At 38.2% G+C, this 24080-nt stretch overlaps 1 protein-coding gene across 3 annotated transcripts in view; it reads right to left on the bottom strand.

The window, feature by feature from the left end:
* The window catches only part of LOC133633501 (zinc finger protein GLIS2-like), a 78746-nt gene that overhangs the window by 21674 nt on the left and 32992 nt on the right, over positions 1–24080 (bottom strand). For 2 of the 3 annotated variants that reach the window (XM_062026037.1, XM_062026038.1), the window contains exon 2: positions 2419–2606. In XM_062026037.1, the coding sequence (XP_061882021.1) occupies positions 2419–2581 (163 nt within the window). In that variant the 5' untranslated portion in view covers positions 2582–2606. The remainder of the gene's footprint in view (positions 1–2418; positions 2607–24080) is intronic. The other variant, XM_062026039.1, reaches the window with a different exon arrangement.

Consider the following 24080-nt stretch of genomic DNA (forward strand, 5'->3'; position numbering starts at 1 on the left):
AGAATACTGCATTACAACTTTATTTTTTTTACATTATGCCACTTTATTATCAAAATACTTTATAACTGCGTTATTCTTGTAACATTATTCCACTTTTTTCTCAAAACAATGTTGTATAACGTTATTCTTTTAACATATTCCACTTTCTTCTCAAAATACTGTATTACAACTTTATTGTGTAACAATATTCCTCTTTCTTATCACAGTATTGCAACTTTATTCTTGTAACAATATTCCATTTTCTTCTCAGAATATTACAATACAACTTTATTCTTGTAACATTATGCCACTTATTCTCAAAATGTTATTCCTTGTTTATCATTCTTTTAACATTATGCCACTTAGTCTCAAAATAATTTATTACTGCATTAATCTTGTAACACTGTTCTACTTTCTTCTCAAAATACTGTATTACAATATTATTGTGTAACAATATTCCACTCTCTTTTCACAGTATTGCAACGTCACTATTGTAGCAACATTCCACGTTCTTCTCAGAATACTGCATTACAACTTTATTCTTGTAACATTATGCCACTTTATTCTCAAAATGCTTCATTACAGCGTTATTCTTGTAACATTATTCCACCTTCTTTTTTAAAGATTTCTCACAATATGAGTGTATGTATTCTTGAAATATAAAAACTTGATTCTAGGTACTTTCTTCTTGTAATGCCATTTTATTATTCTCAAAAAAATATCTGCCTTTTTCTTTGAAAAAAAAAAAAAAAAAAAGACTCTACTAACCTAATATTAAAAACAGTTTTTAAATGATGGAATGGATTAAGTAAAGAAGTTAAACATTGTACTGATATGATCCAGCTTAAGAGGTTGTTCAAATTATTAGTGCTTACAAAGTACAAAGAAGAAGAACTATGAGAAATACTTTCAACTAGGGATGTCTGATAATGGCTTTTTGCCCATTTCCGATATTGTCCAACTCTTTAATTACCGATACCGATATCAACCGATACCGATATATACAGTCATGGAATTAACACATTATTATGCCTAATTTGGACAACCAGGTATGGTGAAGATAAGGTCCTTTTTAAAAAAAAATTAATAAATTAAAAGAACATTTTCTTGAATAAAAAAGAAAGTAAAACAATATAAAAACAGTTACATAGAAACTAGTAATTAATGAAAATTAGTAAAATTAACTGTTAAAGGTTAGTACTATTAGTGGACCAGCAGCACGCACAATCATGTGTGCTTACGGACTGTATCCCTTGCAGACTGTATTGATATATATTGATATATAATGTAGGAACCAGAAATATTAATAACAGAAAGAAACAACCCTTTTGTGTGAATGAGTGTAATTGGGGGAGGGAGGTTTTTTGGATTAGTGTACTAATTGTAAGTGTATCTTGTGTTTTTAATGTTGATTTAATTTTTAAAAAACACGATACCGATAATTTAAAAAAAAGATACCGATATTTTCCCGATATTACATTTTAAAGCATTTTTCGGCCGATAATATCGGCAGGCAGATATTATCGGTCATCTCTACTTTCAACCTTATGAAAAATAAGATATTCTTCATCTCAGTATGTTTATAATGACTGGCTTAACTAATTACATATTAAAAAACTGTTGTATTACTCATTCGCGGATGTCATTTTACTATAAAAAAAATAGTAAATGAATGTATATATTTGTAAACGCTCTGAAGTGGGAAAGGGGTGGGATTAAATAAGCTTTGCTTCTTCCTACTCCTTTTCGGACATGATGTAAAGTGAAATGATACAAAATTGTGTGATGTACTACGCTGTAAGTGTGTTCATGTTCGAAATAAACCAAAAGTAATAAAGTTTTTGTATAAATATACAACTTTATTCTCATAATATCCATATTATTTCTTCTGTTAATGCAAAAGTTGTTCTGTTCTCGTAACATTTAGAACTTATTTTAATATGTCGATTTTTTTCTCCTAATATTACACATTTTTCTCGTAATATTATGAGTTCATTCTCATAGGGATAAAATATATTAAGATAAGATTATTCTTGTAATATTCTGACCTAATGTCCTCATGACACTGCGTTATTTTGGACATATTACGACTTTATTTGACAGAACAATGCGTCTATATAGGTGTGACACTCGCCAACGTGGTTAGCAGGAGCAGAATTAACACCACAAAGTTTGCCATTCAGTCCGCACAGACGCTCGTAAGTGATTTTTGCTGAGGCCTCTTTAAGTCAGTGGGAGTCACGCTTGTCGTGTTGTGAGACAAACCAAGGGAGGACAATGTGAGGACACAACACACTGTGGGCTTTGAGCAGAGGAGCACAGGGGATGCACTGAGGATTGCATTAGGAGGCTAATCAGGCTCATGTGTGCAGTGTGGCATCACGGGTCCTGATGAGGACACCATGGATGGACAATGGCAGCAATGTCGTTGAGGCTTACCTGGGGAAGACGGCGGGGACGGGAAAGTGGTGTAGATAAGACGAGGGCGTGTGGCGCTGAGGGGTGCGCAGATGGAGGATGACGTCCTCTTCCCCAGTCTGAGGGGACAATGCGTCCTTCCGGAGGGAAGCTTCAGGTCCAGCGGCTCATCCGAGGAGAGCATGTCGCCTTCGATGTCCGCAGCGCTGCTGGGGAGGACCGCACACATTTGTTCAATCCTTGTAAAAAGCTCTTTTTACGCAGATGTTATGCAAAATTGCTGCATTATAAACACATGTCCAAAAACAAACAAAAACTAATGTCCACTCCTCAGGAGGATATTACAGTTGGTAACTTCTTTTTACACTTGTGTCACAGCTTAGACTGTTCAAATGTGTTTAAAATCTGACTTTTAAGTGTATTTTAGACTCAAATCAGAGTGTATGATTTTTATCTTTACAGTGGTTAACTTATGTTAAAATGTGTTGAAAGAGGATTTTTAGGGTCTTTATAGTCTAAAAAGGTTTTTTATGATTAATGGTTTACTTTTCTTTGCACATGTGTAACAGTTAATAATGTTAAAATGCATTGAAAGAGGAATTTTAGGGTATTTATAGTCCAAAGGGTTTTTTATGATTAATGGTTTACTTCTTTTTGCACTTGTGTCACAGTTAATAATGTTATAATGTGTCAAACGCTGACTATTAAGGATATTTTAGGCTAAAAATCATGGTGGAAGGTTTTTATGTTTACAGTGGTTAACTTCTTTTAACACTTGTGTGATATTTAAGAAAGCTAAAGTGGGTTAATAGAGGACTTTTATGGGTATTTTTAGGCTAAAATCTGAGTGGAGGCTTTTCATGTCTACAGTGGTTAACTTCTTTTTTACACTTGTGTCACAGTTAATAATGTTAAAATGTGTTGAAAGAGGAATTTTAGGGTATTTATAGTCTAAAGATTTTTTTATGATTAATGGTTTACTTCTTTTTGCACTTGTGTCACAGTTAATAATGTTAAAATGTGTCAAACGCTGACTTTTAAGGATATTTTAGGCTAAAAATCATGGTGGAAGGTTTTTATGTTTACAGTGGTTAACTTCTTTTAACACTTGTGTGATATTTAAGAATGCTAAAGTGGGTTAATAGAGGATTTTTAAGGGTATTTTTAGGCTAAAATCTGAGTGGAGGCTTTTCATGTCTACAGTGGTTAACTTCTTTTTTACACTTGCGTCACAGTTAATAATGTTAAAATGTGTTGAAAGAGGAATTTTAGGGTATTTATAGTCTAAAGATTTTTTTATGATTAATGGTTTACTTCTTTTTGCACTTGTGTCACAGTTAATAATGTTAAAATGTTTTAAACGCTGACTTTTAAGGATATTTTAGGCTAAAAATCATGGTGGAAGGTTTTTATGTTTACAGTGGTTAACTTCTTTTAACACTTGTGTGATATTTAAGAATGCTAAAGTGGGTTAAAAGAGGAATTTTATGGGTATTTTTAGGCTAAAATCTGAGTGGAGGCTTTTAATGTCTACAGTGGTTAACTTCTTTTTACACTTGTGTCACAGCTAAGACTTAAATTGTGTTAAAATAAGTATTTTAAGGGAATTTTAGGCTAAATTCCAAGTGTAACATTTTCTTTTTACACTTGTATCACAGTTAAGATACTTTTAAAGAGTTAAAATATGACTTTTAAGGGTATTTTTACACTAGAGCCGGGGTTGAGGGTTTTTATGTGTACAGGGTTAGGCTGAGAATGTGTCAAACACTGACTTTTAAGGGTATTTTAGGCTAAAATTCATGGTGGAAGGTTTTTATGTTTACAATGGTTAACTTTTTTTACCACTTGTGTGATATTTAAGAATGCTAAAGTGGGTTAACAGAGGACTTTTAAGGGTATTTTTAGGCTAAAATCTGAGTTGAGGCTTCTCATGTCTACAGTGATTAACTTTTTTTTACACTTGTGTCACAGCTAAGACTTAAATTGTGTTAAAATAAGTATTTTAAGGGCATTTTAGGCTAAATTCCAAGTGTAGCATTTTTAAGTGTACAGTGGTTAACTTTTTTATACACTTGTGGCACAGTTAAGGCTGGTAAAATGTGTTGAAAGAGGAATTTTAAGGGTATTTATAGTCTAAAAGTTTTTTTTTATGATTAATGGTTTACTTCTTTTTGCACTTGTGTCACAGTTAAGAATGTTAAAATGTGTCGAATGCTGACTTTAAAGGGTATTTTAGGCTAAAATTCAAGGTGGAAGGTTTTTATGTTTACAGGGTTTAACTTCTTTTAACACTTGTGTGATATTTAAGAATGCTAAAGTGGGTTAAGAATGCTAAAGTGGGTTAAGAGAGGAATTTTATGGGTATTTTTAGGCTAAAATCTGAGTGGAGACTTTTCATGTCTACAGTGGTTAACTTCTTTTTACACTTGTGTCACAGTGAAGAATGTTAAAATGTGTCAAAAACTGACTTTAAAGGGTATTTTAGGCTAAAATTCAAGGTGTAAGGTTTTTATGTTTACAGGTGTTAACTTCTTTTAACACTTGTGTGATATTTAAGAATGCTAAAGTGGGTTAAAAGAGGAATTTTAAGTGTATTTTTCAACTAAAATCTGAGTGGAGGCTTTTTACACTTGTGTCACAGCTAAAATAAGTCTTTTAAATGCATTTTAGGCTAAATTCCAAGTGTAGCGTTTTTAATAACGTTAAAATGGATTCAAAGAGGACTTGTAAGGGTATTTTAGGCTAAAAATCATGGTGGAAGATTTTTATGTTTACAGTGGTTAACTTCTTTTACCACTTGTGTGATATTTAAGAATGCTAAAGTGGGTTAAAAGATGCATTTTAAGGGTATTTTTAGGCTAAAAACTGAGTGGAGGCTTTTTACACTTGTGTCGCAGCTAAGACTTCAATTGTGTTAAAAGAAGTCTTTTAAGGGAATTTTAGGCTAAATTCCAAGTGTAGCGTTTCTATGTTAGCAGTGGTTAACTTCTGTTTACACTTTTATCAGAGTTAAGATACTTTTAGTGAGTTAAAATACAGTGGTTAACTTTTTTATACATTTGCAGCACATTTAAGGCTGTTAAAATGTGTTGAAAGAGGAATTTTAAGGGTATTTATAGTCTAAAAGGGTTTTTTTGATTAATGGTTTACTTCTTTTTGTACCTGTGTCACAGTTAATAATATTAAAATGTGTCAAACGCTGACTTTTAAGGGTATTTTTGGTTTAAAATCATGGTGGAAGGTTTTTATGTTTACAGGGGTTAACTTCTTTTACCACTTGTGTGATATTTAAGAATACTAAAGTGGGTTAACAGAGGACTTTTTAGGGTATTTTTAGGCTACAATCTGAGTGGAGGCTTTTCATTAACTGTGTCACCATTGGTTTTTTTTAGATTTTTGGTGAGTTCAAGCAATCACAGCGGAAGTCTTTACATATTATTTTGTCTTTTTTCAGCTTTGGATCCTGTGCGAAGCGTCAAAGCGTGAGCACGTTATAACCATTCCTGACTTTACAAGCTAAAAGCTAGTTTTCCGTTCCAAGCCATGTGATACTCTGGAGCGAAAAAGCAGCTCTGTGACTCAAGAGCAGGAATTCTTGTTGGGCCGAGTGACTCAAAAGCCAGTAATGTGCTTCTCGGGGCACTTAGGGTGGGGGGGGGGGGGTGAGAAAAACACTGCAGGAGAAAGAAGTGAACGTGCGAGGAAATGCGCAACAGCTGCAGCGACGCAACACGTGCACGTTATTTCGAAGTGTAAAAATTCTGCAGCCCGTCGTTTGCGTCCACTGGTGTTTGTGATGTGGACTGAACAGGCGGACTAACTGGACGCCTAAAAGCTCCTGGCCTCAACTTTCCACTAGCGTGCAAGTCACGGTAATTTCCCTGCCAGAAGCTCGTGTGTTTGCGTGCACGCTGTGACGGCTTCAGCAACAGTAAGAAAAACAGTATGAGAAATAGTTTCTCTTTGTTTTTGTGTGGCTTATTTTTATTTTTTTAAGACGGTCTATCACAGGGGTGACACATACAGTCCCAGCAGACACAAGACATTGAAACAACATTGAGAACTTGTTGAATTAGGTCCTGACGTTGAGCAACTCGAACCTAACGTTGAAACAACATGCTTTTTAACGACGTTTATTCAATGTTGGTTTCTGACGTTGATTTGACCATTGAAATGTGGTCATTTCCCAACCAACAACGTGGATCCAACGTTAAACACCTATGTTGTCACAATTTACCAATACAACTATTTTGCAATGTTGTTTTAAAGTCACTTTTAAAGGACATGTATGTATAATCAACGTTGTATCAATGTCTAGTGCCTGCTGGGGTACCTCTCAAAAGTGAGTGCAGTTCTATAGAAAGGACAGAATACCACAGTGGTTAGATCCAGAAATGTTATGATCACAATTTTTTGTTTTGTTTGTTTTTGTTATTTTGTTTACAAACTCAGGAAATAAATCCCTGGACTAGTGTTGTCCCGATACCAATATTTTGGTACTGGTACCAAAATTATTGTAATACTTTTTGGTACTTTGCGATATTTTTCTAAATAAAGGGCACCACAAAAAATTGCATTATTGGCTTTATTTTAACAAAAAATCTTAGGGTACATTAAACATATGTTTCTTATTGCAAGTTTGTCCTTAAATAAAATAGTGAACATACAAGACAACTTGTCTTTTATTAGTAAGTAAGCAAACAAAGGCTCCTAATTAGTCTGCTGACGTATGCAGTAACATATTGTGTAATTTTCCATTCTATTATTTTGTCAACATTATTAAGGACAAGTGGTAGAAAATGAATTATTAATCTACTTGTTCATTTACTGTTAATGTCTGCTTACTTTCTCTTTTAACATGTTCTATCTACACTTCTGTTAAAATGTAATAATCATTTATTCTTCTGTTGTTTGGATACTTTACATTAGTTTTGGATGATACCACATATTTGGGTATCAATCCAAGTAGTTACAGGATCATACTAGGGCTGCAACAACTAATCGATTAAAATCGATTATAAAAATAGTTGGCGAGTAATTCAGTCATGGTTTCTTTGGATCTATTGTATTCGCATGCGCAGAGGCAATTTTTTTTCATTTTTTATTTTATTGTATTTTTATAAACCTTTATTTATAAACTGCAACATGTACAAACAGCTGAGAAACAATCATCAAAATAAGTATGGTGCCAGTATGCTGGGGTTTTTTTTCCAATAAAATACTGGAAAGGATAGAAATGTAGTTTGTCTCTTTTATCCGATTATTCATCTAAGTAATAATCGACAGATTAATCGATTATCAAATTAATCGTTAGTTGCAGCCCTAGATCATACATTGGTCATATTCAAAGTCCTCATGTGTCCAGGGACATATTTCCTGAGTTTATAAACATAATATACATTTTAAAAAACGAAAGAAGATGTTGTGATGCCAAAAAATATCGACGTAGTCATAGTAGTATCGACTAGATACGGTCCTGTACTTGGTATCATTACAGTGGATGTTAGGTGTAGATCCACCAATGGCGTTTGTTTACATTTGATGCCGGTGAGCTACGGTGTGTAGTGAAGCATGTCTAGTTATTCCTCGTCCTGCAGGGATGATACTTGTAAGAAACTTACTTTATTTGTTGCCATGGAGATAAGGATTAGTGATTTGGAAGTAGCTAAAACACTGCTGACTGTGGCTGGACTTTAGCCACTAGCTAGCTAGCCATGTCTTAAATCACCTCTTCTTGAGGGCGTTTCAGTGTTATAACTTCACTTTTATCCTTAGTTTTTAAGCCAAAATGCGTCACTATTGTGTGTTTTTGTGTGATGATAATTGTGATAAAAATGTTTATAATTCAATGATCTTCAAAGTTTGACATATCAGTATCCGCATTGGTATGACCAATAGTGCCCCTGTAACTACAGTGGGAAGAGGATTCATACGGCCCCATTCATCGCGATTTACCTAACACATGGTTAGAGTGTCCGCCCTGAGATCGGTAGGTTGTAAGTTCAAACCCCGGCCGAGTCATACCAAAGACTATAAAAATGGGACGCATTACCTCCCTGCTTGGCACTCAGCATCAAGGGTTGGAATTGGGAGTTATATCACCAAAAATGATTCCCGGGCGCGGCACCACTGCTGCCCACTGCTCCCCTCACCTCCCAGGGGGTGAACAAGGGTATGGGTCAAATGCAGAGGACAAATTTCACCACACCTAGTGTGTGTGGGACAATCATTGGTACTTGAACTTTAACTTTAACATAAAACATGACGGGGGGCACTTTCCACTTTTGGCGCCAGACAGCAGCAGAGTGTTGTATAACCTTAAAATGTGTTTTGTGGCAATTCCAACTTTGACCACAGCGTCAGTTGCAATGTCGAGTGGCGCTTTCCATCATTTCATTAGACTGCATTGCAAAATGATAAACCCCCTCCCACCTTCTTCTCACGCCAGATCCACCCAGGAATGGCACCATATGAATCCCTTCCCCACTGTACTGATTGATATCCAAATTTGTATTAATGTCCAAATGAAGTTTGGAGGAGCCAAACAATAAAAAAATACCATAAGCGCTTATCACATTTGAACAGAAGTGTAGATAGAACCATGTAACAACAGAAAGTAACCAGGTATTAACAGTAAATTAGTAGATTCATTGATGAATAGGTTTGAGAAAATAATACAATCGTAAATGATGCAATATGTTACCGTATATGTCAGCACCCAAATTGTTATATAATATACTGAGATATATATATATATATATATATATATATATATATATATATATATATATATATATATATATATCTGTGTATATCTGTGTATATATATATATATGTATATATATATATATAATTTCCAGCAGCACTCATGCACCCCCAGATCATGATGCTACCACCTCCCCTGCTTGACTGTAGGCCAGACACAATTAACTTGTGAGACAATGTACCTGTTGTTTTTGGTGAAAACACACCACATACATGTATGGATCTTAAACACATTTTAAAATAATTTTGTTTTAAAATGGAAATGTTTTAGCTTTAAAAACAAACATTCTAAGTAATAATTGTTTGTGTGTGTATATGTGTGTATATATATATATATATATATATATATATATATATATATATATATATATATATATATATATATATATATATATATATATATATATATATATATATATATATATATATATATATATATTTATATATATATATATATATATATATATATACATACATGTATGTATGTATGTATATATATACGTACATATATACATGTATGTATGTATATATACGTATATACATGTATGAATGTATGTATGTATATATATACATACATGTGTATGTATATATATATACATATATATACATACATGTGTATATATATATATATATATACATACATGTATGTATATATATATATATATACATACATTTATATATATATATATATATATATATATATATATATATATATATATATATATATATATATATATATATATATATATATATATATAAAACAATAACAAATAATTGTTGTGAACAAAAACAATTGTTTAATTACTCCATTATTTAAAAAATCACAAACTTAGCTACATGAACCGCAGCTCCCCAGTGCCCAGCAGCACTCATGCGGCCCCAGACCACAGGCAAGGCACAATTACTGTTCTGTATATTGCTACTCGTGTTTGTACAAACTTAAATAGTGTCAATACAAATAACGTGTTCAGAGTGCCATCACTGGACATAATAGTAGGCAGAGGCTAAACTGCAATGAAGGCCGCTATGGTTTCACATTCCACTGCAAACTCACTGACTTCTGTCTATCCCTCTCTCTCTCACCCACCCACCCACACACACACACACACACACACACACACACACACACACACACACACACACACACACACACACACACACACACACACACACACACACACATTCTTGTATTTGTTACCTTTTTGAGACCTGAGAAAATGCCTACCTCTTTAGGACCACCCTTTCTAGATATATAAAGATTTGTATTTACAACATTAATAATATATACATACTATGCAAATATAAAAAAGCCTGTTGTGAAAAATTTCCTGGAATTTTAGAAGAAAATCTTAGAATTTTGGCAGTATTATAATAAAAGTCGTAATTTTATTAAACGCAAGTCAAAATTTTACAAGAAAAACTGAACATGTGTGCAATATTATGATAGAAGTTCAAATTTTATTCAAAAACAGTCGCAATTTTACAAGAAAAGCTTAAAATTTTGGCATTTTTATGAAAAGAGTCGTACTTTTACTCGACAAGTCACAATTTTATAAGAAAACTTTAAAAATGTTGGCAATATTATAACAATAATCGGAAATTTTAATTGGCAAAATTATGACAAAAGTCATGAATTTACTGAAAAAATGTCACTATTTTACAAGAACAACAAAAAAATTGGCAATATTGTGATAAAAGTCAGAATTTTATATGACAAATGTCACCATTCTGCACTAAAAAGTAATAATTTTACGAGAAAATATTGCAATTTTACAGAAACAGAAAAAATATGAGAAATTGTTCCCAATTTTATAAGAAAAAAGTCGACACATTGTGAGAAAAAGACTGCTTTTTGTTTTTGTTTTTAATTTAATTTTAACTTTTGTTTGTAATTGTTTTTTAATCTTCATCATTTACTTCAAGTTATTACAGTATGTCTCTATATACACCTTTATTAATTTTTCTTTAGTAATTTTGGGCGCAGGGGGCGCATTTCAATTTCTTACACACACTTGTTACTGTATATGGGGGGGCATGGCGTAGTGGTTAGAGCGCCCGTGTCAGAAACCTGAGGGTTGCAGGTTCGCTCCCCGCCTCTTACCATGCCGTTGTGTCCTTGGGCAGGACACTTCACCCTTGCCCCCGGTGCCGCTCACACCGGTGATTGAATGTTGAATGAATGATAGGTGGTGGTCGGAGGGGCCGTAGGCGCAAATTGGCAGCCACGCTTCCGTCAGACTACCCCAGGGCAGCTGTGGCTACGAAAGTAGCTTACCACCACCAGGTGTGAATGAATGATGGGTTTTTAACATGTAAAGCGACTTTGGGTACTTAGAAAAGCGCTATATAAATCCCAGGTATTATTATTATTATTATTATTATATGTTGACCACAGGGGTAGCACTTAAATTTTTTACACACACTTGTTATTTCATATGTTGACCAGAGGCGGAGCACTTCTAAAACCGACACACAGTCAATTTGAAAAATCCCTCCTTTTTGGGACCACCCTAATTTTAACAGATTTCACCACCAGGAGTGCAAATGAGACATTCTCTATTAGATGCAATGGTTTTCCGTATTGGGACCATGATTTATGTCCTAACTTGTTCACCGGTCCTCATATGGAAGGTACTTTTCCCTGTTGATGTCTCAAGAATGGTAGAAATACAAGAACACACACACACACACACACACACACACACACACGCGTCAATGTGGCGTTATTGTGGAAGCATGCACACGCAGGACCATATGTACACATACAGACTAAAAACCCCCACGTTAGAGGACCCCCAGCCCCCTCCTGCCCCCAAAAACACCAGCACCAACCTCCAGCAGCTCCTCCAGCACTTTTTCCCCTCAATGACCTATGTTTGTGGCAGCCTGCCCAGACCCTCTTATGGATCCCCTCCTGCCTAGAAAAACACTCTCCTGCCATTCCGCCTCTCACGCACATACACGTATAGATCCTAAACACATGTCAAGGGGGGGGGGGGGGGGGGGGGGGGCTTTCATCCAGAGCTAGTTAACACATGCATACAATTACACGACACCAGGCACGCCCCACTTAATACACCAACACGCGTGCAGAGAGTGATGACTCCCCCACCCCCCAACTCCCCCTCTCTACATACAGGAAAGCGTCCACGGCGCCCTGATGTGGCCTCTCCCTCGCCGCTATTTACCCGTCTCTCGCTTTCTCTCTCTCTCTCTCTCTCTCTCGCCATCTCCCTCCTTCCTGTGGTTGTCCTCTCCCAGTCCTCCAGCAGAGCATACCTCGCCTGCTCGCTCACTCCCGCAACATTTTTTTCTCCTCCCTTTATTTTTAATTTTGAACTTCCTTTGCCTTGTTTTTTCCTCCGTATTTCCACCGTTCCAAAGTGAATCGTGGAGGACGCTCCCGGAGTCAAAAAGGATGCTCCATCACTAAGGGAACGGTGCATCATTTGGGAGGATTCCACTTTGAAAGTGTCCATTTTAAGTACTTTAAGCGTTTCAGCCTTGTAGGTGCAGTATTACAGTATTTCTGAATAAGGCTGCGCCTCAATTCTCCCTCTTACTTTTTGTCTTAGCCCTTTGCTTAGGCCAGGGGTCGGCAACCCAAAATGTTGAAAGAGCCATATTGGGCCAACAATACAAAAAACTAGAGATGTCCGATAATGGCTTTTTTTGCCGATATCCGATCTTCCGATATTGTCCAACTCTTAATTACCGATTCCGATATCAACCGATACGATATATACAGTCGTGGAATTGACACATTATTATGCCTAATTTTGTTGTGATGCCCAGCTGGATGCATTAAACAATGTAACAAGGTTTTCCAAAATAAATCAACTCAAGTTATGGAAAAAAATGCCAACATGGCACTGCCATATTTATTATTGAAGTCACAAAGTGCTTTTTTTTTTTTTAACATGCCTCAAAACAGCAGCTTGGAATTTGGGACATGCTCTCCCTGAGAGAGCATGAGGAGGTTGAAGTGGGCGGGGTTGGTGGTAGCGGGGGTGTATATTGTAGCGTCCCGGAAGAGTTAGTGCTGCAAGGGGTTCTGGGTATTTGTTCTGTTGTGTTTATGTTGTGTTACGGTGCGGATGTTCTCCCAAAATGTGTTTGTCATTCTTGTTTGGTATGGGTTCACAGTGTGGCGCATATTTGTAACAGTGTTAAAGTTGTTTATACGGACACCCTCACTGTGACCTGTATGGCTGTTGACCAAGTAAACATTGCATTCACTTATGTGTGTGTAAAAAACGCATATATTGTGTGACTGGGCCAGCACGCTGTTTGTATGGAGGAAAAGCGGACATGACGACAGGTTGCGGAGGACACTAAAGGCAGTGCCTTTAAGGCACGCCCCCAATATTGTTGTCCGGGTGGAAATCGGGAGAAATTCGGAAAAATAGTTGTCCCAGGAGATTTTCGGGAGGGGCACTGAAATTTGGGAGTCTCCCGGGAAAATCGGAAGGGTTGGCAAGTATGCCCCCCCGTGTCCCAAACAACTGCTGGAAGATGAAGATCCGTTCCCTGTTTTTCTTTTGGGTGACCCAGCTTATCCCCTGTCGCTATATCTCACGAAAGAATACCCCAACAGCGGAGTCAACCCACATGTATGATGGCTCAGGTGTGATTCACTACAATAGGGCTCCACAGCACACTGGGTTCTAGTTCATTGAAATACCACAACACTGAATATTGTTCAAAGGAGGTACATTCGAATTTAAAAACTTGCACATAAAACACAGCAAACAAATGTAAAATGTAGAGATGTCCGATAATATTGGACTGCCGATATTATCGGCCGATAAATGCTTTAAAATGTAATATCGGAAATTATCGGTCGTAGGGAGAAGTACAGAGCAGTTGTGTCTCCCAGTCATGCTTGCCAACCCTCCCGATTTTCCCGGGAGACTCCCGAATTTCAGTGCCCCTCCCGAAAATCTCCCAGGGCAACCATTCTCCCGAATTTCTCCCGATTTCCAACCAGACAACAATATTGGGGGCGTGCCTTAAAGGCACTGCAATTGCGTGCGGGCCCAGTCACATAATATCTACGGCTTTTCACACACACAAGTGAATGCATGCATACTTGGTCAACAGCCATACAGGTCACACTGAGGGTGCCGGTATAAACAACTTTAACACTGTTACAAATATGCGCCACACTGTGAACCCACACCAAACAAGAATGACAAACACATTTCAGGAGAACATCCGCACCGTAACACAACATAAACACAACAGAACAAATACCCAGAACCCCTTGCAGCACTAACTCTTCCGGGACGCTACAATATACACCCCCCGCTACCCCCTATGTCCCCCCCCCCCCCACCTCAACCGCGCCCCGCCCACCTCAACCTCCTCATGCTCTCTCAGGGAGAGCTTGTCCCAAATTCCAAGCTGCTGTTTTGAGGCATGTTAAAAAAAAATGCACTTTGTGACTTCAATAATAAATATGGCAGTGCCATGTTGGCATTTTTTTCCATAACTTGAGTTGATTTATTTTGGAAAACCTTGTTACATTGTTTAATGCATCCAGCGGGGCATCACAACAAAATTAGGCATAATAATGTGTTAACTCCCCAACTGTATATATCGGTATCGGTTGATATCGGAATCGGTAATTAAGAGTTGGACAATATCGGAATATCGGATATCGGCAAAAAAGCCATTATCGGACATCTCTCGTAAAATGCACAGCAAACTATTTACAATGTAGCTCTTTTAAATAACAACTTCACAGGGAAGTAAAGTCATCTACTGGAGAGCTTGGAGCAGATGGACGCTCAGGTGGATTTTTTTTTTTTTTTTTTTTTTCGCGCATGCGTACTAGGTCGCATTGCGACGGCAGACGGAGGGGGGCGGGGGTCTTAAACGGTGGCATTGTTGTGTGTGGACACGGATAAGCATACTTGCCAACCCTCCCTATTTTTCCGGGAGAGTCCCGAATTTCAGTGCCCCTCCCGAAAATCTCCCGGGGCAACCATTCTCCCGATTTTCAACCGGACAACATTATTAAGGGCGTGCCTTAAAGGCACTGCCTTTAGCGTCCTCTACAACCTGTCGTCGCGTCCGCTTTTTCACCATAGAAACAGCGTGCCGGCCCAGTCACATAATATATGCGGCTTCTGGAGACACACGTAAGTGACTGCAAGACATACTTGATCAACAGACATACAGGTCACACTGAGGGTGCCGGTATAAACAACTTTAACACTGTTACAAATATGCGCCACACTGTGAACCCACACCAAACAAGAATGACAAACACATTTCGGGAGAACATACGCACCGTAACACAACATAAACACAAAAGAACAAATACCCAGAATCCCTTGCAGCCCTAACTCTTCCGGGCTTCAATATACACCCCCGCTACCACCCAACCCCGTCCCCCCACACCTCAAACCCCCCCTCCCCCCAATCTCCCGAATTCGGAGGTCTCAAGGTTGGCAAGTATGCGGATAAGGTTATCCAGCTTAGTGTAAACAGGGCCTTAGAGCTTTATTTCCAAATGTGCAACGATTTCCTTCATTACGTAATGAAAACCCGGAACTTCAAAAATAAATGTGTGACAAAAAAAGGGAGGGCGATTATAGCTTTTTCTCACGTTCGATGCTCCTAAACAGGCTCTATGGATGCATATTATTGTCTTAACATCATTAAAACAAATACTTTTGCATAACAGGGAGACCTTTTAAAGGAACATACATGACTTTTGTCATGTATTCTTTGCTGGTAGTTTCCCCCCATGGAGAATAAGCGCGAGAGCCGAGGCGACAGCTGGGATTGGTTATTATTTACTGGCACACGCTCAGAGTGGAAACAAATTGGGTGAATCTGCTCTGCTCTCAGGAATGCGAAACACTGCAGCGTCTTGCTTTGGAGTCTGGACGACAAAGGAGGAGGACAGCGAGCCAGATCGATTTCTGTTTTATGCTCTTGACCTCATCTGCCTCCCACACGCCGGCCCCTCTCTCTGCCGCTTCTCTCCACATTGTTACCCCTTTTTTTTATCGGACCTCTCCATCTTTAGTCTTTCCCTCGCTTCTCAGAGAGCGGCGAGGATGAAAGGATAGAGGGAGGGCCGGGGGGGCGTTGGGGTCTGTTGTTCTGCTGCTGATGAGGAATTACGGGGAGGGAAAGCAGAAGACGCTCTCTGTGTTGACCTTGTCTCGTTGCCAAGTGGCGGGACGGTGGTGCAGGGGATTGTGGGGGGCGAGAACAGATTAGGAGCCTTTTCAAAGGAAGCAAGTGGTAATTTGACGGCTCGAGTGAAACTCTAACCTGATTACATTGCTGTGAAAACAAGGCAGTACGCCCTGGATGTGTTAACGCAAGCTTTTTTATACACTGGAGAAAAAAGAAAATCTGCACAATTTACGGTCAAATACCAGCAGCTGTGGTTGCCAGGAATTCACCGGAAAAAAATATGATCACGATCCATAGGTAATTACGGTATGTTGATGTTGGATCTGTTAGTTTTACTGTTGATAACTGTTTTTGCTTATAGTAAATTACTATGGGAAAAAAAAGATATATTGTTAATATGTTAAAAACTATAGCATTTAATGTAAAATACTGGCAGCTGTGGTTGCCAGGAATTAATCGTAAAACATATTAGGGCAAATTTTATAGTTGCCAATCAACCTATCCCCAGGTGCATGTCTTTGGAGGTGGGAGGAAGCAGGAGTACCCGGAGAGAACATGCAAACTCCACACAGAAAGACCCCTAGCCCGGGAATCGAACCCAGTACCTTTTCACTGTGAGCCATTAACGCTAACCATGCTTCCCTGTCACCAAAACTAGTGTCTGCAAAACGCCTGCGTTTCTGAGACATGTGACATGAGGATTTTAGTATTTGTACAACCTTTCACTGGCCAACTCACAACATGGCCTTCAAGTGAACTATCAAAAATGTGCCTTAAATGCGCCGTATCTGTTAAATAGCTTCTCGCAACCAGTTCCAACACACTTAAACACTCAGCGTGGTTCATTTCAATGCAGTTGCACGTAGACTTATTAACCCAGCAGGCACAAGAGATTGAAACAATGTTGACAATTGTTGAATTAGGTCCTGACGTTGAGCAACTCAAACCTAACGTTAGAAAAACATGCTTTTTGACGACTTTTAATCAATGTCAGGTTGTAACGTTGATTTGACCATTGAACTTTGGTCATCCATCCATCCATTTTTTACCGCTTGTCCCGTTTGGGGTCGTGGGGGTGCTGGAGCCTATATCAGCTGAACTCTAGCGGAAGGCGGGGTACACCCTGGACAAATCGCCGCCTCATCACAGGGCCAACACAGATATACAGACAACATTCACACTCACATTCACACCAGGGCCAATTTAGTGTTGCCAATCAACCTATCCCCAGGTGCATGTCTTTGGAGGTCGAAGCCGGAGTACCCGGAGAGAACCCGCGCAGTCACGGGAGAACATGCAAACTCCACACAGAAAGATCCCGAGCGCAGGATCGAACCCAGGACCTTCGTGTCGTGAGGTCATTTGCCAACCAATGTTTTACAACACAAATACATTGTTGTATGTCCTGGGTATGATGTTAAACTACATCCAGGCATGAGATGGGAGGTTGTGTGTGGGGTTAGTGAGTCCCAACTAACGTCTATAAAATGCACACAAAGAACCGTTTGCACCTTCTCTTGTGACTGGCGGGCGGTCAGCGCCATAAAGCTGAGCGGGTCCCTGGGTAATTGGGGCGCGGACAACCAACAGGACAGACTAAGTTCAACAGTCCAGTAAGGCAATTAGTCTATAGGATCTCTGATATAAAATACCCCTTCCAACCCGCACCAAGCCAGCGTGGAAGGTGTAGGCTAATAACCAGCATGAAGAGTACGCCAAGAGAGATCGTTCACTATGGCAGAAACATGCTGAGGCTTTCGTCCAGCAGTGGACTGACAACGGCTGCTGCTGATGATGATGATGATGACAATGTTGAAACAACGTTTATTCAATGTCAGGTTGTGACGTTGTTTTGGCCATTGAAATTTGGTAATTTCCCAACCAACAACGTGGATCCAACGTTAGACATCGACGTTGTCTCAATTTACAAATACAACTATTTTGCAACAATATTTCAATATCAGTTTTAATCAACGTTGTATCAATGTCTTTTGCCTGATGGGAACCCCTCCATGTCTGAAACGACTTGCCACAGAAATACAAGAAAACATGTTGTCAGCCGAAACCTAACTAGGTTAATGCTTTAACACAAACCTCTAAAACAATTAAAATATGCTGTGAATTTAAATGTACTTTCTGCAAAATCTTTAATCCAGACAGAATAATACCGTCAATTTTAGAGTATTTGCATGCCTGTGACATTACAGTATTTTGCATTGTACAATTTTTCTTTATTTGCACAGTAAAGTCATGTGTTATCTACAAAATATAACCATAGTATTGTCTACTGTTTCTTGGTTTGCAGGGGTCTCCTGCATTTACTACTGTGATCAATTATTTTAGATTCTACGTTGTTTTATTGTTGATATTTAACAATTGCTTGCTGAAGTTTTTACGGTCATTTTTTACAGTGTACTTTAGAGTAGTCAGTGTACAGTTTGAACAGCCGCCTACATTCACTATGCACTAAAAATGACTCAACACGATGGCCACACAAATGAGTACAAAGATAATTGTGCCTCGCCCATAGTTTACACCGAGGGTCCCATAACATACGGGTGCGGCCCGTCAGCGTCCACAATCTGGCCCACGAGCTGCCCAAATTAAAAGAAAAATAATAAATATTTTATTTTATCATATATACTGTATATATATATATATATATACACTACCGTTCAAAAGTTTGGGGTCACCCAAACAATTTTGTGGAATAGCCTTCATTTCTAAGAATAAGAATAGACTGCTGAGTTTCAGATGAAAGTTCTCTTTTTCTGGCCATTTTGAGCGTTTAATTGACCCCACAAATGTGATGCTCCAGAAACTCAATCTGCTCAAAGGAAGGTCAGTTTTGTAGCTTCTGTAACGAGCTAAACTGTTTTTAGATGTGTGAACATGATTGCACAAGGGTTTTCTAATCATCAATTAGTCTTCTGAGCCAATGAGCAAACACATTGTACCATTAGAACACTGGAGTGATAGTTACTGGAAATGGGCCTCTATACACCTATGTAGATATTGCACCACAAACCAGACATTTGCAGCTAGAATAGTCATTTACCACATTAGCAATGTATAGAGTGTATTTCTTTAAAGTTAAGACTAGTTTAAAGTTATCTTCATTGAAAAGTACAGTGCTTTTCCTTCAAAAATAAGGACATTTCAATGTGACCCCAAACTTTTGAACGGTAGTATATATATATATATATATATATATATATATATATATATATATATATATATATATATATATTAGGGCTGTCAACCTTAATGCATTAACACATGAATTGGCTTAACCCGGAAAACGTGTGCATGTGTTCCACAGTCTGTGATCACGATGAGAGGTGGCCAATTTCGCTATAAAAAAGAACTTTGGATAAAACTAAGATAACTTGTTGGTATTGCAGCGATAAACATTTGTTATCATTGGCACACATCATTTAAAATACCATCTCAAAGCAAAACACGTACTCGAGTCTGGCACCGACAGTGTTGTCGATCCTCATAGCGACGTCTTCTATAAACAGCTGCTAGAGACAAATCTAATAACTTTTACCGGGGATTTTGGAGACTTGTTTTGTGTCTCGGAGACTCTGAGTTGAAAGCAAGCAGCAGTCAACGTCCTCAGCAATCAGTGACTGCTGCTTCCAGTCAGCTGGTGCTGCTGTGCCAACATCTAACATCTGTGAAGACCAAGTCCTGCATTCATATCACCACAGCTGATCTGTCGTACCTCGGAGAGGCACGATTACAGCAAGGATAAACCAACTGTACTACACAAACAAGAGCATCAACTTGCAACTCCAGACGAAATGTGAATTTGTTTTATTTCCTTGAGAACGTTGGACATCTGTAAGTAATCACACCGAGCTCAGGTCGCCTTGTACCAAAAAAAGAGATCAGCTTTGTCATCTAAAAAAGGTAAACAAACTTGTTTGCTTCAACAATAAACTATCCATCCATCCATTTTCCACCGCTTGTCCCATCTCGGGGCCGCGGAGGGTGCTGGAGCCTATCCCAGCTACATTCGGACAGAAGGTGGGGTACACCCTGGAAAAGTCGCCACCTCATCACAGGGCCAACACAGATAGACAACATTCACAGTCTAGGGCCAATTTAGTGATGCCAATCACTAAAGAAGAGGAAATGGTGCACTATATGTTAGGTTGTTTTTGAGTGTGTTTACTACATTATTGATTAGGAACTGTATCTTGTTTGCAATATTATTGCAAACTGCAAATACTTTGAAAATGTGCACTTAATTTTTACTATATTTATTTTCGCCAAGTTTTGAGCAAATCAATGATTTGCAGTTCAGTAAAACATTATTTAAAAAAACGTTCCTGTATGATAGTATTGTACTGTATTGCAGTGAAACTTGCCAAGGGACATGTAACCAAATATTAACATTGCTGTATGTATACTTTTGACCCAGCAGATTTGCTCACATTTTCAGTAGACCCATAATAAATTCATAAAAGAACCAAACTTCATGAATGTTTGTTGTGACCAACAAGTATGTGCTCCAATCACTCTATCACAAAATAAATACGAGTGCTAGAAATTGTTAGAAACTCAAGACAGCAATGACATTATGTTCTTTATAAGTGTATGCAAACTTTTGACCACAACTGTATATGGATAGACAGGCCCCCAACCAAATTCTTTCAACCCAACGCGGCCCTGAGTCAAAAAGTTTGGGGACCCCTGGTCTACACTGTAAAAAATGTCCAAGATTTTCACAGTAAAATGCTGTATCAAAAATGACTGTAACATTACAGCAAATGACTGTAAAAAATCATGATACCCTTATATTATGCAGCAATTAACTCTTATTTCACAGTAACATGCTGTAATCATAGTCCGCTGTAATATAACAAATTATTTTCAAAATGATTTGTCCCTCTTTCTCACTTTTGTACAGGAAGTGGTTGTATGCTGTTTAATAGAGTGAATCATTAACTGCAAAATTACAATTGTGAAGTTACAGCATATACTGTAATTCTAACTATAGTGTAAAGAACCGTAAAATCAGAGCTCTGCAGTTACAGTAAATTGCTGTATAGAAGTTTCAAATTAAATTACAATAGATTAAATGTACATAGCGCTTTTCTAGACACTCTAAGTCAGTGGTTCTTAACTTGGGTTCGATCGAACCCTAGGGGTTCGATGAGTCAGGCTCAGGGGTTCGGCAGAGGTCAAGACACACCCGACTCATCGTGTAAATAAAAACTTTTCCCTATCGGCGTATTACGGATACGGCAACAGCAAAAGTCACACTGATTTGCAGGTGTGTAATTTGTTGTGAGTTTATGCACTGTGTTGGTTTTGTTGTTTGAACAAGGTGATGTTCATGCACGGTTTTGTGCACCAATAAAAAAAACATGGTAACACTTTAGTATGGGGAACATATTCACCATTAATTAGTTGCTTATTAACATGGAAATTAGTAACATATTGGCTCTTAACTAGTCATTATTAAGTACTTATTAATGCCTTATTCTGCATGGCCTTATTATAACCCTAACCCTCTAACCCTGGCCCTAACCCTCTAACCCTAACCCTTTTTTTGATTGATTGATTGATTGAAACTTTTATTAGTAGACTCTAAATTAAGTCTTTGTTACTTAGAATATGTTCCCCATACTAAAGTGTTACCAAAAACATATAACTTTGTCTTGAATATGAAAAAAAAAAACATTTTATTTTTCACTAAAGAAGGGTTCGGTGAATGCGCATATGAAACTGGTGGGGTTCGGTACCTCCAACAAGGTTAAGAACCACTGCTCTAAGTGCTTCACATAGAACTGAGAACCCATCATTCATTCACTCCACAGTCACACAAGGTGGTGGTAAGCTACATTTGTAGCCGCAGCTGCCCTGGGGTAGACTGACGGAAGCGTCTAACCACCATCAAACATTCATACATATTTATACACCAGTTTTAGCGGCACTGGAAGAAAGGTGGGAGAAGTGTCCTGCCCAAGGACACAACGACCGTGACTTGGATGGCGCAGGCTGCAATTGAACCTGGAACCCTCAAGCTGCTGGCAAGGCCACTCTACCATATGAGCTACACCGTCCTAAATTACTGTAAAATGTTACTGGGAAAGTTATGCATTTATTAGCCAGTAATTTGCTGTGAACTTTCAATGAAATAATTTATAGTGTAGGAGTGCATGAGTGCTAGGGAGCAGCGGTTCATTGCGGGGAAACAAACCGTTGTTTCCACATTGAGACACAAAAACATGCATTGATTTCAATTAAATTAAACATTGGCACTTATTTCATAGTTATGGGTAGGGCTGGGCGATATGGCCTTTTAATTATTTCTCTATATTTTTAGGCCATGTTACGATACACGATATATATCGCGATATTTTGCCTTAGCCTTGAATAAACACTTGATACATATAATCACACCAGTATGATGATTCTATTTGTCTACATTAAAACATTCTTGTTCATACTGCATTAATATATGCTCATTTTCAACTTTCATGCAGAGAGGGAAATCACAACTAAGTCAATTTACCAAAACGGTATTTATTAAACAGTTATTAAGCAGTGGCACAAACATTCAAGTCATTTCCAAAACAGAAAGTGCAAGATTGTCAGAGACATTTTAAAACAAGCTATTAGTGCACTTTTGTGCATGATGTCACTAAGATGACATATCAAAACAACACTAAATTAAAGTGTACTTTTTGTACAGAACGCCACTACAATAGTTAAAAACAAATAAAGTGCACTTTTGTGCATGATGTCACACAAGATATTTCAATAAGTGTCACATAAAAATGAGCTGCATAATAGGAAATCAAATAGTGTATGTGCTTCACTACGTGGTAGGTTCCTGCGGACGTTATCTCCTTCTGTTGTTGATTTTTTTTTTCATACGGTGTAGATGTGGAAATGGTTGCCTCGGCATTTTGTGGGTGTGGCACCGGCCGGAGATGTTGACATGCGGAGTAAGCACTCCTCATTCTCTAGCGGGTGACTTTTCAAATGATGCTACATTAGCAGTGCTGCTACTTTTTGTAGCAACGCTTTTGCCGCATAAATGTTGAACATATTCCCACTTGAAGCCAAACCACCGCCAGACGTGTTTTTCTTGGGAATTAATTTTTCCTCCATTTGTTACCAGATTCGCACCTTCTCTCTCTCGTATTACCGCCCGCACCGCACCGTTAGCATCACAGGTAACGTTACCATGTCGCTACCTCTGCTCAGCGGGAGCGTGTGACGTTGCACACGTGACGTGTGTAAGAAGGTGCACTTGTTTTACGTCTCTGTGAGAAGGAGAGACAACAGAGTGAGAAACGCATGTAGTGTAATGCCCTGCAGCTAAAAGCAACTGCGTGAGAATGTATACTCGAATATCACGATAAAGTCATTTTCTATATCGCACAGAGACAAACCCGAGATATATCGAGTTTATCGATATATCGCCCACCCCTAGTTATGGGCCTAAAAATTATGTCTCCTAAAGGTAAAACTCCCCCCAAAATAGACACAGTAGTGATTTTAAGCTTGTTTTCTAACCAGTTTCAGCACATTTTGCAACGCCTACTTTTAGCTCCAAAATGGTGCAGGTCTTCACCTACAGAAATCCGGAGAACCGAGTTCATATTGCGTCATATGTGTTTTGAGAGAATCTTTTGTCATGAACCCGCATGGCTGTAGTTGTGACCCCAAGATGTAGGAACCAGGAGAACGATGAGCAGGTAAGAGTCTTTTAATACTTAAAACAGGGTCATGCA

This window comes from Entelurus aequoreus, linkage group LG18, assembly GCF_033978785.1.
Source record: "Entelurus aequoreus isolate RoL-2023_Sb linkage group LG18, RoL_Eaeq_v1.1, whole genome shotgun sequence".
In the NCBI taxonomy this organism is placed as follows: domain Eukaryota; kingdom Metazoa; phylum Chordata; class Actinopteri; order Syngnathiformes; family Syngnathidae; genus Entelurus; species Entelurus aequoreus.